The sequence below is a fragment of the Spinacia oleracea genome, chromosome 2, assembly GCF_020520425.1.
Source record: "Spinacia oleracea cultivar Varoflay chromosome 2, BTI_SOV_V1, whole genome shotgun sequence".
Classification (NCBI taxonomy): Eukaryota; Viridiplantae; Streptophyta; class Magnoliopsida; order Caryophyllales; family Amaranthaceae; genus Spinacia; species Spinacia oleracea.
In genome coordinates, this window is record NC_079488.1 from 98,735,772 (window position 1) to 98,749,422 (window position 13,651).

Consider the following 13,651-nt stretch of genomic DNA (forward strand, 5'->3'; position numbering starts at 1 on the left):
CAAAATTCTAAGATATAAAACCTAAAGTTGAAAAAAAAAATCAAAATAAAATCAAGTTTGAAAATTCAAGAGTCGGGAAAATCAGTGTCTTTAGCCAACGTAAGCCACACGTGCAAGTCAATGGCCGGAAAAGCTCAGTCAATGCCGGAAACTTCTCTTAGGTCCTTTCTCGCAAAAAAAATTACTTTAAGGTGTGTTTTCACAAAAAAAAATTATATAAGGTCCTTTCTCGCAAAATTTGAGTTATAAAAGGTCCTTTTTGGCAAATTTGCCTTATATGTATTTAAGTTCTGTTGATGGTTTTGCATATTATGCTTAAATCAAATGAAGGTTTGCTGAAAATTATTGCCGGATTTTAATGCACAGATGATTACAGAGGCCTTGGTGTCACTCAAGGAGAGAAATGGATCAAGCCATCACGCAATCCCCAAACACATAGGAGAGCAGCAGAAGGTGAAGGACCTCCCTCCTAACTTCAACCAACTATATTCAACCAACTGAAGAGATGTGTCCCATCTGAAAATCTTTCGCGTACTTCCTCCGCCGCTCACTTCCTCCACCGTTCACTCTCACATACTTTCTCTCTCCTCCCTTCACTTAAAGATCTCAATTGTTCAGTTATCTCTCATCTTCGATCTCATCCTCAGGTTAATATTTTGATAATTTTCTTCAATCTCTTCTTTCAATTTCTTTCTTTTTTTATTTTGTCGTAATTTTGAGGTTATTAATGGCGGGTTATTGCAGTAATTGTTATGCATAAGATTGCTTAATCCTTACGGATGAAAATTGTTCATTTTTGTTAGAATTTGACTGATTAAGGAGCTAATTTGTTGATCTTTTCATTAAACTTCCTATGATTTTTATCGTAATATTTGGTGAATGATGAGAAATGTGTTTGTTTGGGTGAATATTGAAACAGAGAGAAAGGTATTCACGAAGTGTTATAGTACTCGCATACGGTGTTTTCGAATGTTTCAAAAGGAGTTCTAGCCAAATATAAGGATTTGAAGGCTGCATTTCTAACAGATGATGCAAAAACAATTTGTTTAGAGGTGGTTCATCTTCTTAAAATTGAATGTTTGATTGAACTTATGTAATTTTGGGGAGGTTTTAGTTAATGATATTCAACGAACACGATTTTATATATTTGATTGTTCTGGTTAGATTCTGGAGAAAAGAGATCTATGTAGAACTTGAACAAACTTATTACAACTATTTCTACATGAGGTACTTATTGAAATAATTACTTTAATGCATTATGATCAAACTTTAGTTTAGTAATTTATAATTAACACTTAGGTGTCCACGTTAAGATATCGATAATACCCTTACAAATAGTTTTTTTTGTATAAAACGTTGAAAAATTACTTGCGCACATATCAAATTAGATTTTTAAAAATATCGGCACGCATCGCGTGGTACATAAGGGTGAAGCATTTCCGTAGTAATCCACAAACTTTCAGCCTTGGTTTTTTACTTCAAAATTAAGCCCAAAAACACCCTCCCTTATCCCAAGTCAAAGATCAAGCCCAAAAACACCCTCCTTCAAGCTCAAGTCCAAGATTAAGCCCAAAAACACCTTCTTTCAGTAAACAAAACCCTAATCCACTCCACCCACAAAACCCTATGACCTTAACTCGTTCTTCCGCCCCTCCTTAATTTCCCTCTTTGCGCATAACCTGCCTCCAAGAGAGAGTTTGAGAGGAGAGAGTAAACTTCCAAACCCTCAACAATGGCAACTCCCGCCGCCCAAGCTCCGACATCCGCACACGCAGTTCAGTGCTTCGGCCGCAAGAAGACCGCCGTCGCAGTCACCCACTGCAAGACTGGCCGTGGTTTAATCAAGATCAACGGAACACCAATCGAGCTCGTGCAGCCCGAGATCCTCCGCTACAAGGTGTTCGAGCCAATCCTTCTTCTCGGCCGTCACAAATTCAATGGCGTCGACATGAGGATTCGTGTTAAGGGAGGAGGACACACCTCGCAGATCTACGCCATTCGACAGAGTATTGCTAAGGCTCTTGTTGCTTATTACCAGAAGTTTGTTGATGAGCAGCAGAAAAAGGAGATCAAGGATATTCTAATCAGGTATGATCGTACTTTGCTTGTTGCTGACCCTCGTCGTTGTGAGCCTAAGAAGTTTGGTGGTCGTGGTGCCCGTTCTAGATTCCAGAAATCTTACCGTTAGAAGGTTTTGGAATGCCGGAGGAGAGAGAAAAACAAAGAAAGAGGAGAGTTCATTTTTTGTGTTTTGGTACGAACTTTTCTATTGTGTTATATTATTAGGTTTAATATGATTTTAGTGGAATTTGTGATGGATTATGAGCTCTCTTTTCATAGTTGAAACCCTAAATTTTGGTTTAGCTTTAAATTATTGTCGGATTATGCTATGATTATATCGTATTGATTCTATTACGCTGTTCAATTTTTTTTTGTTTTGTGTTGATTTTAATTTTCTTTACAATGTTTGATTATTTTTCCTGTTGTTTTAAGTTCTATTTTCTATGATAGTTGGTTTAGTACATCGTATTTGTTTGGTAATGGTAGCTTAATAAATCGATGATATTGATTTGAGTCAGAAAATGCCTAATGACGAATAACAGTGGCTGTAAACTTCCGAGGGGGGTCAAGTAAACTTCCAAGGTTGTTAGGGTTGTAAATTATCAGCATAGAGGCACAGTATAGTGAAATTCTTGGGTAGTCACTTTGGTTGTTTGGGCAGTGTAGCCACTAAATGAACAGGCTTGTTTGGGCAATGTATTTACTTAACTGAGTAGTAAGTTTGTTTGATTTCCCTTTGTATTTGGGTCGAAGATGGAATTTGTAAATATGGAAAGCCCCATAGATTTCCCAATTTGTTTGGGTTAGCATAAGAAAGTGTTCTAGATCAATTTCTTTGTGTTTGGGCGTCTTTCGGCAGGTTGCTGATGATGTTTAAGCTAATGACTAGAGGGATGTAATATTTAATAAGAACATTGTGCTTATGTGTTGTTAGTTCATATATGAAGTAATATTTAATCAAAATATCCAATAAGTTGGTTTTCTGTTAGAGCTCTAGTGTAGATTACTAAATGAGGACTGAGGAGCGATTGTCCACAAGGTTTTGTTTGTATGGCTGTGTTACCTTTAAAATTGTATACTTACAGACTTGAAGTTGATTTACGGTTCATCTATGTTCATATAGTCTCAATGGTGCTGTCTACTATCTAATCTTTAGACATTCCTTGATGCACTGCAGTTCCATTACTTCAAGCTGGAGGGATTTAGCCCAATGGTGATCATGTTTTTTTTATATACATAATTTTTGCTTTGCGATGGTTTTGTTTAGTTAACTGTTTAGCAAAAGCATCAATGTCGTTTATAGTTTGCTAAGATTTGATAACACTTTTGGAACCTGTTACCGATATTAGAGGTCTTTTGTTCTGGTGCCTAAGTAAGGACTGAGGTGCCACATTTGCTATGTCTGGTGATATCATCTCTGATGATGTTCTGAATGCCTGCAATGTATTATGAAGCTTGGGTGTTCTTTTGGGGAAGTTGCTTTATTCCATTAGAAGAGTGTCCGAGTGATGGCTCTAATCGTTTATTAAAAGTTAATGCTTAACTGCTTTAAGTACTTGCTTTAATTGAGGTTACAGTTGTGAAATTTAATAATTTCGCTGTATCAAGTGTCTTGGATGATATCTTTCCCAATTGAACTACTCCAGAACTTGAAACAGTTCAATTATTCAATGTCACAAGTTAAAACTTGAAACTTTAGAGTCAAGGGTTAAAGTGTCTGTGCTCCACATATCATATTTCGGCACTGTGAGCTCGTTGTGGATGTGTCAAAATTAACTTCTGGTTGGCCGAAATCACTTCCCTTAATCAAATCATCGCCAAGTTACTGGCTTGAACAGGAAAGTGTGATTTACAGGAAAGGCTCGACTTTGTTTGATTGCCTTCTCACCTGAGCAATGGTTAGAATAAAGAGCTAAAAGATGGAATTACACCACTATGGCTCCTTTTAGTTGGGTGTAAACATTTTCAGTGTAAAATGATTTTTATGGAAAACAATTTACAATGGAAAATCAAAAGGTCTTGCGCGCACAAGGTGTACAATAAATTTATTGTACACCAAGATAACTTTTATGCAGTTTTTCGTAACTTTAACCTATTTTTCTGTAACTTTTATATTATAAAATAAAAAAGTTGATAGATAAATATTTTAAAGGGTTAAATGATTAATTTATACATTATTAGTGATTTTGAAGAAATAATTTTTTATTCAAATGAAAAAATTTATCATTAAAAAATAGATAACTTTTACATATATAAATGTAACTTTAAAGCATTTTAAGTCAACTTTTACTTCGGTGTACAATATTTATTGTACACCCATTGTAAATAAGAATTTACAATGGAAAATTAATTCTAAATTAGTGTTCTGTTGTTTGGTTCCATGTAAGAAAAATAAAGAAACGAAAGGAAAATGAAAGGAAAAGTAAGCAGGTAGAGGGAGGAGTGTACATGAAAAATAGGGAAAAAAATGGAAAATTCTCATAGGTAGCAATGATTTTGGCAAATTCTCAATGGTAGCAAATTTTTCGCCAAATTCTCCCAAATAAGTTAATAATTTTTCTATGTAGTATTATTATTTTTGTAATTAACACTTAATAACAAAAAATTATCACCTGATATTAGAAAATTTACCTAATAAAAAATAATAAATAAAATTTCTACAAGCTTAATTTTAAACCTATAAATCATAAGAAACGAAAAGCCAAAAATTTAAACGAAACAACCACAAAATAAACATTCGATTCATCTTCATCTTCAAGAAATCAACCACACTTCTTCAAAATCCCAGAAAATAATCCAAATCTTAGTTGTTGATACAGTTGTTCGTGATCTTGAAAAATAAATAAATACATAATTCTACCAGAATCATCACAAAAAAAATGGAGGTCCTTGTTCCTTTCTTGAGACTTGCTTTCGATTGAAAGCGGTTTGATTAGTCCTGTCAAAGATCCCGAACCACCAGCCTCCCTCTCTTCCACCAACCCACCACCAACGGAAACCAACATGCATCCAACATCAACGACACTACTGACCCATTTTCAGCCCTCCGACTAGCCACCCACATATATCGCCTACTATATCCCTAACAATCATCTCTAATTCCCCACTTTATCTTCAATTACTGCAGCATGAAATATGCTTAACTATATACGGATTAGGAGTTGGAATTCTCCATGTGGTATGAGTGGTCAAGTGTTATTCAGTTCTGAGGTCTTCTCGCTTCAGTGGTACTTCATACTTCACGTAACCTCTCCCTTCTCTTTTTTTATTTTATTTATATTTTTTTAGTGCTCCATTATAAAAGACTAAACTTTATTTAAAAAACATTAGGTGCTTATATTTTACTTTGTTAATTAGGTGTTTATCTTTTTAATTAGGCGCTAATTACAAAAAAAATGATATCGTAGAGAAAATTTTAAAAAGTAATGCTACTTGGGAGAAATTGGAGAATATTTTGATACAATTGATTGCAAGAGAGAATATGGGCTAACGTAGTAATTGACAACAAAAACTAAATACTTAAGTAGTAATTGGCAACAAAAACTAAATACTTAATAAGTAATTGGCAACAATAACTAAATACTTAAGTAGTAATTGACAAACTTTAACAAGCTAGATAATAATTTGCAAAGTGACTAAAAACCTGTTGTAATTGACAAAATTTCCTAATTACATGCCCGAAACTGCAAAATATTCGGCCAACCCTGCCCCATTCCAGAAGCTACAACACATTACCGCGCAACAAGTCACTTTAACAGGTTGACAACTCCGGGAACTGCAAACAATCTCTGGAAGATTAACATGAACGGTAATGAAGACAAAAAACTGAATCTCAAAATGCGTCTTAGGCATTACAGAGAATAAACTACACAAAACATGGCCTTCTGCAGTTCCATCAGCAATCTACACTGATCGAATTGTCATGTGTTTGCAATCGCAGCTGTAATGAAATAAATATTCAGACCGTGACGCCAAGTCCATGAGATGAATCCTGCAAAACAAGGTTGACCAGTAGAATCAGCACAACCTTTGATTAGAGAAGTACATTTCAGGGGAATAGAACAGTGAACGATTAGAGACATCACTCTGTCACTCTTCTAATGGAATTAATCAACAACCCCATAGAAACATTCAAGCTTCATAATATTTCACAGTGATATTCAGACCATCAGAAACACAAACTCGTTTCAGTCCATCAGAAAATGAGCTCTCTATCTATGGAGGGGACGAGAAACACATACTCGTTCAACCCATTAGAAATTATATCACCAGACATAGCAAATGTGGTATCCATTGACATCAGGTCCTCACTTAGGCACCAGAATAAAATATGGAACTGCAGTGCAGCAAGGAATGTCTAGAGAATAGATAGCACCATTTATCAACCTAAAGTCTGTATATATACATAATTCGACCCCCCCCCATAACAGCGTAACACAGCCATAGAAACCAGGCCTTTCTGGACCATTACTCCTCATTCAGTAATCTACACAACAGCTCTTACTAGAAACTACTTAAGCTATTGGATATATTGATTAAATGGTACTTCCTATATAAACTAACAATATAAGAACACATCAATGCTTATTTTACTCAGGTCAAGAACATAGTTTAAAATTTCAAGCAAAAAAATAGAGACAAGAAAGCCACCTGGAAGAAAGCCTCAAGAGGCACCTGCAGCAACACTTCTAATTGTCTTAAGATCAAAGATTTCAATCCAGTAGCCATCAGGATCCTTTATGAATGCAATTCCTTTCATTTTACCTGCAAAAGATTCACCACTAGACAAATGAGGAACCTTCTTTTTTTTCAAAATATAATACTTCATAGTAACTCCTAATGTAGTACTCCCAAATCACATACATATATCCACATTCCTTTCGTAACAAACTTGGTATTAGAAAGTTAAATATGACCTGATTTAGAAAATAAAAGACTGACCATCATCAGGCTTCTTTATAAACTCCACACCTAACTGTTCAAATCTCTCGCATGCCTTGCAAGTGTCATCAACAGTAATACCTATGTGTCCTGTGAGCAGATTCAAACCAGATCAATGCTAAGAACTTAACAAACACAAAGTATATAGCACAAGGTAGCACTACAAAATGTGAAGCCACCAAACAGAACAAGAAAAGGTTTCAAATCAGCGCGTGTTCATATAGAGTTCTACACATATTATTCACCACCCAAAATAGTAGTATTGCTCTACTTTGAGCTGCACAGAAGGAATGTCTCTAACAATACCTTGGTAATAACTTCAATTATCTCTTGACATTTACCAACTTTACTCAATTAAATCGTACTTACAGCTACATTTAGACATTACTTTCTCCCTTATAGTTGACGTCAATATCAAAAGTGATAAATTAATAAAATTATAAATGAACATAAAATCATATACTCTTCAGCTCAGATCAGGGTGACATCATCAATAAAATCCTAGTAAAGCCATATCACAGCTCTGAGCTGCAGCAATAACAGTAAGAGAACCATACCGACACTCCCCTTTCCTAATTTTAGAGTATAAACAACAGAATGGATACTGAGAAATAATAAAGAAATAAAAATCCTAATATGCTTCAGATTTCAGTAATTTAGTCAAGAGACAAGCCAGAATCCAAGGTATAAACACCTACCAAAGCCGCGAGGCTCTGAGTTTCCATTGTGATAACCTTTGAATTCAGGATCACTCTCCGTACCCCAGTAGCTGAAAAGTATATCAAACATGTAAGAACTAAAAAGGAGGGAAGCAGCAGTAACAAAAAAGAATTTATGACGCATCATTAGAAGTACTCACTGAGTAAGTTCAATTGTAGCTTTCTTACTGAGGGTCCAAACAGTTCGGTCCACTGGAACACTTGGAGCTGAAGCAACATCCTACAGAAAGTAAGCTAATCTAAATCAGAAGCACTTTCATTGACTGACCTAAAGTATCTTGGTAAGATGAATCTCTAAACAAACCAGCACTGAAACTCACATTGCAGCATAAGGATCAATGAATAAAAATGAAGTAAACAGCGGAATAGTAGTCCAATCAGAGTTTTTTTCCGGTATGGAATTATTTCTGCTCACAGCTTGTTTAGTTGTATTTCCCCCGTAATTGAGAAGTTTAGCGGGAAATTCTATTGTTATTTGTTCCTAATATAAGTAAACCAAATTTTCCTAATAAATTGCATAGGGGATGTCCAGGTCCATGTATCCTGTATGCAATATGATAATTAGAAATCCTGGTGGCTGTTAGCTTGTTACCTCATAACCCAGGAAGTATATGCTAAATTTCATCGTAGGAGAATCCAACCTCTTAAGAAGTCTGCAAATAACCATACATTAAACATTAGCATACATGGAAACATTACGATAAAAATCTTTAACTAGTCAGGACTTGGGATAAAAAATGGGAAAAATGAAGGTGGAGGTTATGTGAGATTATAATGGCTAAGAAGTAAGAACCATACACTTGACAGCTTTTTCCACAATAGCTGGTAAAAACATTGCTAAAAGCACACACCAAAATCTGAAAAATCTGCACGTTTAACAGGTAACGATAGTCTAGAGTCTAGATGCGTAAACAAAGATAATCTGACTGACATTGGTAAGCTGCACATCCTATAGTGAGAAATGGTGCAACATTCAGGCAATTCAAGAACCTTTTCGTTGTTACCGTAATGTTTTAAAAGATCAAAATACAAATATCGCAATCAATTCATCAGTATTCCAATGTAGAGTACATGTAATACTAATATTATTACATACAAGCAAACAAAGCCCAAGTGGTATTCTCTAAGTCAGAGATAGTACTCTGTAGCAAAGTTTAGCCAACAACCTAACATCCAATCATATGATCCAAAAGTTAACAAATTAGGAATTTGAAATCTTAAGATGGAAACATAATGAGAATAATTGGGCGCCATTGCACCATGCAACTATACAAGTACTTCCACTGTTTCTTTTGGCACGTTATTTAAGAAATATACTCCCTATGTCCCTTAATACTCGACCTGTTTTGACTTTTTACACTATTCACATAATTCAATTTGACCCTATTTTATTTCTAATATATGAAAACAAATGTTAGTATATAATACTTCCTACGTCTTTTAATACTCGCAACGTTTGTTAGTTTCACGCATGCCAATGCACAACTTTGATCATTTATATCTTAAATTCTCTTTATGCAAAAATTATAAAAAGTTGATATTTTGAAAATACACATTGAGATGAATCTAACAAGATCCCACATGATTATGTTTTATCTTATATAAAAAGCACTAAGAATAGTCAAAGTAGATTATATGAATAGTGGCAAAAGTCCAAACGTACGTTGCGAGTATTAAAAGACGGAGGAAGTATATTATTGGCTTCATCTTGATATATATTTTCAAAATATAATATTTTTATAAGTTTTTATAATATGTAATTAAAGAAATACAAACTTTTAGAAAAGACGGTCTTACAGGAAAGACCGCCTTGTTGTCATCTTATTGCCACGTCATTATTGATATCAGCATAATATCAACTTTATTTTTATTTTATTTTCTGAAAATATATAATACCAATTTTCATTTCTCTCTCCTCATAACTCTCGGTTTCTCTCTCTCTCCTCAAAACTCTCTCTCCTCAAAACACCTGCCTCTTTCTCTCTCCTCAAAACTCAAAACTAATTCCATGGCCACCACCACCAAGAGGTGGTCCACGAAGGGGGTGCGATGGCGGTGAGCGGCTACGAGCTACTGGTATCGTGCAAGGAGGCGCGCGGTGGTGATGAAACGAGATCTACTGGTTTATTGTGGCTCGTGGTGGTGGTTGCGAACGTGAATGACGCGACGACGACCAGCGAAGTCGATTGCGGCGTTTAGCATCGGGAGATCCTGGTGGCCGGCGGGATAGGGAAGCGAGAACCAGAGCGGCGAAGGAAAGAGAGGAAGGAGAATCCGGCGTCGCCGCCTTGCCGCCGTCGCCATCGAAGGTTGTCGGAAATCCAACTCCTTCGCGCAACCTATAAATTTCCGGCTTCTCTCTCGCTCTAACTAAATCTTCAAGGTATGTAATTCGTTTTTTATTGTTGTCGATTTTGATGGTTGAAGCTATGTTCCGTTGCCGATTTTGTTGTTGGACCTACTTTTGATTCGTAGGTTGACTTGTCGGAGATATATTCACCTCGATCTGTTGATGCTAGTTTGATCGATCTGGTGATGATTTCGATTAGGTTTTTCGGTATTCGATTAGGTTTTTATGTTAATTTGATTGAATTTGATTTGGTTTTCATGTCAATTAGATTGAATTTAATTAGGTTTTTATGTCAATTAGATTGAATTTAATTAGGTTTTGTTGTACAGGTCTGTGGTACTATGCATGCTTGGTGTCTGTGAAGAAACAGGGCTGTTGTTGGCTCTCCACAACGCTGCGACTGGTGGATTTCTGACAGGAGGAGGATTTGCCACTGGTGGTTGCTTCTGGTGGTTGCCGTGGAGGCTACAGCCGCCACTCTGGTGCTGGAAGTTGCGGTGCTCAGGCTTGTTGGTGCTCGGTGTTGCTCATGTTGTTGGTGTGGTAATCGGACCAATTGATGCAGAAAGGAAGCCTTGCGGTGGCTGCTAAGACTTGCGTTGTCGCGAATGAACAATTGATTACTGTTATTTAATTAGTTTTAGGTCTTTTGTTTCAGTTAAGAATATGGTTCTTTTAGTCAAGAATGTTGCTGGTTTAGTTAAGTATGTTGATGGTTTAGTTAATTTCATTTCAAGTGCTTCTTTTAGTTATAATTTATTTTGTTTTAGTTACGAATATTGTTGTTTTAGTTACAATAATTTCATTTTAGTTAAGAATTGTTTCATTTTAGTTAAGAATAATCTTGTTTAGTTAAGATTAAATTTATGAGTTTTAGTTAAGATTTTCTGAAATTTAGTTAATATTTTCTAATTTTAGTTACGAATTTTCGAGTTTAATTTAAAAATTCTGATTTTCTATGTTTTAGTTATGAATTTATAAGTTTTAGTTACGATTTTCTTGGTTTTAGTGAAAGTTTTTTGAGTTTTAGTTACGTATTTTTTAGTTTCAATTCAGGGCTTTAGTTTCGATTTTTTGAGTTTCACGAGTTTAAGTTACGATTTTCTTGGTTTTAGTTAAGATTTTTTGAGTTTTAGTTATGTATTTTTGAGTTTTGGATAACGAATTTCAGAGTTTTAGTTAAGATATAAAATTGTAAGCATTGAAACCAATTAGTTAAGCAATTGAATCAATTAGTTAAAAAATTAAACTATTAAGTTAAGCTTCAGAATCAATTAGTGTAATAAATTAGTTAAGCAATGTAACATATTAGTTAAACCATGCAACCAATTAGTGAAGCATTGAAATCAATTAGTGAAGCACTGGAAGCAATTAGTGATGCACTGGATTTAATTAAGTTAACCAGTGGAACTAATTAGTTAAGTTTGAGATTCAATTAGTTAAGCAACGAAACTAATTAGTTATACAATGAAACCAATTAGTTAAGCAATGAACCAATTAGTTAAGTACTGAAACCAATTAGTTAAGTACTGAAACCAATTAGTTAAGCAATGGTATCAATTAGTTAAGCATTGCAACTAATTAGTTAAGATTTTATGAGTTTTAGTTAATAAAATGTTTGTTTAATTTAATAACTATTTGACTCATAAGTTTAACTATTTTGTTATTCAATTAGTTATGATTTTATTACTTTTAGTTATGTTTTACACTAGTTTAGTTAGTACCAAAAAAAAATTGAAAATTTTAATTTCAAAAAAAAAAAATTCGAATCGGGAAAAAAAAGAAAAAGTTTAAGGCTGAAATTCAATTAGTTAAGCCTGAAATCCAATTAGTTAAGTTTGAACTCCAATTAGTTAAGTCTGAATTCCAATTAGTTAAGCCTGAAAAAAAAATCTAAATTTTTTTTTTCCTAAAAAAAAAAATTTTAAAAAAAATTCAAAAAAAAAAAAATTCAAAAAAAAAAAAAAATATGCTGACGTCAGCATGACGTCATCACATGCGCCAACATGGCTGCCAACTGGGCTGCCAGCAAGACTGCCAACAAGGCGGTCTTTCCTGTGAGGCGGTCTTACACAAAAGTTTCTCTTAAAGAAATTGGTGGTCAAAGTTGTGCATTGACAAGCGTGTCCGGTCAAAACATGTCGAGTATTAAGGGACGGAGGGAGTATTAGTGAAAAGATACAGGGAATTAATATATACAAAACTGGAAGCAACTCAGATGCACAGATGATGCACAGTCGTTAGCTACCAGGTTTTGTTATATCAGGTGGCACTTTTGTAAATAAATTGTCAAAATATATAATTTCTTTTATTTTAAAATATCAATTATATTTTGTAGATTGTATATTATTTCAACATATTTACGAAAATGACAACCGATGTGCATATTACGCACCTTGATTCTTGAAGACTATATAGCAATTTCTCCACTTTTTATAAAAAATGAACAGAAGGAGAAAGAGGACTTACGACATGCCGAGTACACGAGAGTAAAAGTCCAAACTGAGTTTCGGGTCTTTAATTCGAAACATCTATAAATCCACAAAACAAAAAAGAGTAACCATCACAAATCAAATATGATTGCAATTTGCAGCACCAATTACTGAATTACTAATTAAGTTGATACTATTCAAAATAATACTTGACTTGGTAATATTTGTACAAACTGACAATAATATTGAAAATAAAATAGAAGAGAGAGAAAAGAGGCGGTTACAGTTTGCTGCATGATGTAGCCTTTAGTAGCATCATCAGGTGTAGAATGAAGGCCTGGATTGTTACTAGCTGACTCCTTGGTTTCTGACGCCGACTCCATTGATGATCTAACTAAACTACTACGTAACTGATTGTGAACAAATCGAAATTCAACTTTTTTTGGTTTGAGTTTAATTTCAGAGATGATTAAGTTTCTGCAGCACATAATAGTGAGTATTAGTAATGATAGTTGTGGAATTAAGGAAGGGGAAATGACTCTATGAGAGATGTCATTTGTGAGTGTTGACTTGTTGTGACACCTCGCGAGCCTCGTGCGTTCTACTTCTAAATTCATTGCATTCAATACCCGGAAACCATCTTCATAAACTTAACCATTCTTCTCTTCTTTTCATATTGGAATTATTTCATCTTTAGTTTTTCTTTTTTACGCTATTAACATGCAGTATTCAATTCGTGGACTATGGACCGTGGTGTACATAGAGAGCTACGTGCACCAAAAGAACATGTGTGCATAAGTAAAAGAACACGACACTACGGCAAAAGAACATGCGATAAAATATTTCACTTTTTTATTATAAAAATAATTTATTATTTTACTATTTATTAAAACCTAAAAAAAAAAAATACTCATGTTCTTTTCTCGTAACCAGATGTTCTTTCAATTATATACTGTGTTCTTTTGGTGCACGTAGCTCTATGTGCACCATGGTCCACCTTCTAAATTGCGGCGCTTAAAACATCTTCAGAAAACATCCATTAATGACTCTGTTCACTTTCCCTCTTTGACATCAATGCCAATAAGAACCAATGTCGACCAACTTTGATTGATGATACCGGATTAAAAAATATCAAAACAGACCCAAGG

At 34.6% G+C, this 13,651-nt stretch overlaps 2 protein-coding genes across 2 annotated transcripts; one reads left to right on the forward strand and one right to left on the reverse strand.

Annotated features, from left to right (window-relative positions):
- Positions 1-1,631: 1,631 nt before the first annotated feature.
- LOC110792873 (40S ribosomal protein S16) lies at positions 1,632-2,425 on the forward strand. Its single transcript, XM_021997692.2, has one exon. The coding sequence runs from the start codon at positions 1,733-1,735 to the stop codon at positions 2,186-2,188; it is 456 nt and encodes a 151-aa protein (XP_021853384.1). The 5' UTR covers positions 1,632-1,732; the 3' UTR covers positions 2,189-2,425.
- Positions 2,426-5,591: 3,166 nt separating this feature from the next.
- On the reverse strand, positions 5,592-13,637 carry LOC110792875 (lactoylglutathione lyase). The gene is made up of 8 exons (XM_021997693.2): positions 12,788-13,637; positions 12,541-12,602; positions 8,314-8,374; positions 7,862-7,941; positions 7,701-7,771; positions 7,003-7,092; positions 6,712-6,825; positions 5,592-6,052 (listed from the first exon to the last, which is right to left on the reverse strand). The coding sequence occupies exons 1-7, from the start codon at positions 13,118-13,120 to the stop codon at positions 6,725-6,727; spliced, it is 798 nt and encodes a 265-aa protein (XP_021853385.1). The 5' UTR covers positions 13,121-13,637; the 3' UTR covers positions 5,592-6,052; positions 6,712-6,724.
- Positions 13,638-13,651: the final 14 nt, after the last annotated feature.

Bases quoted from the DNA above. Each gene is read 5' to 3' on its own strand.
- LOC110792875 (XM_021997693.2), bottom strand. From the start codon at position 13,120: ATGAATTTAGAAGTAGAACGCACGAGGCTCGCGAGGTGTCACAACAAG. The intron at 7,942-8,313 runs GTAACAAGCTAA...TACTTTCTGTAG, and splicing joins TATACTTCCTGGGTTATGAG to GATGTTGCTTCAGCTCCAAG. The intron at 7,093-7,700 runs GTAGGTGTTTAT...ATCTGCTCACAG, and splicing joins CTCAGAGCCTCGCGGCTTTG to GACACATAGGTATTACTGTT.
- LOC110792873 (XM_021997692.2), top strand. From the start codon at position 1,733: ATGGCAACTCCCGCCGCCCAAGCTCCGACATCCGCACACGCAGTTCAG.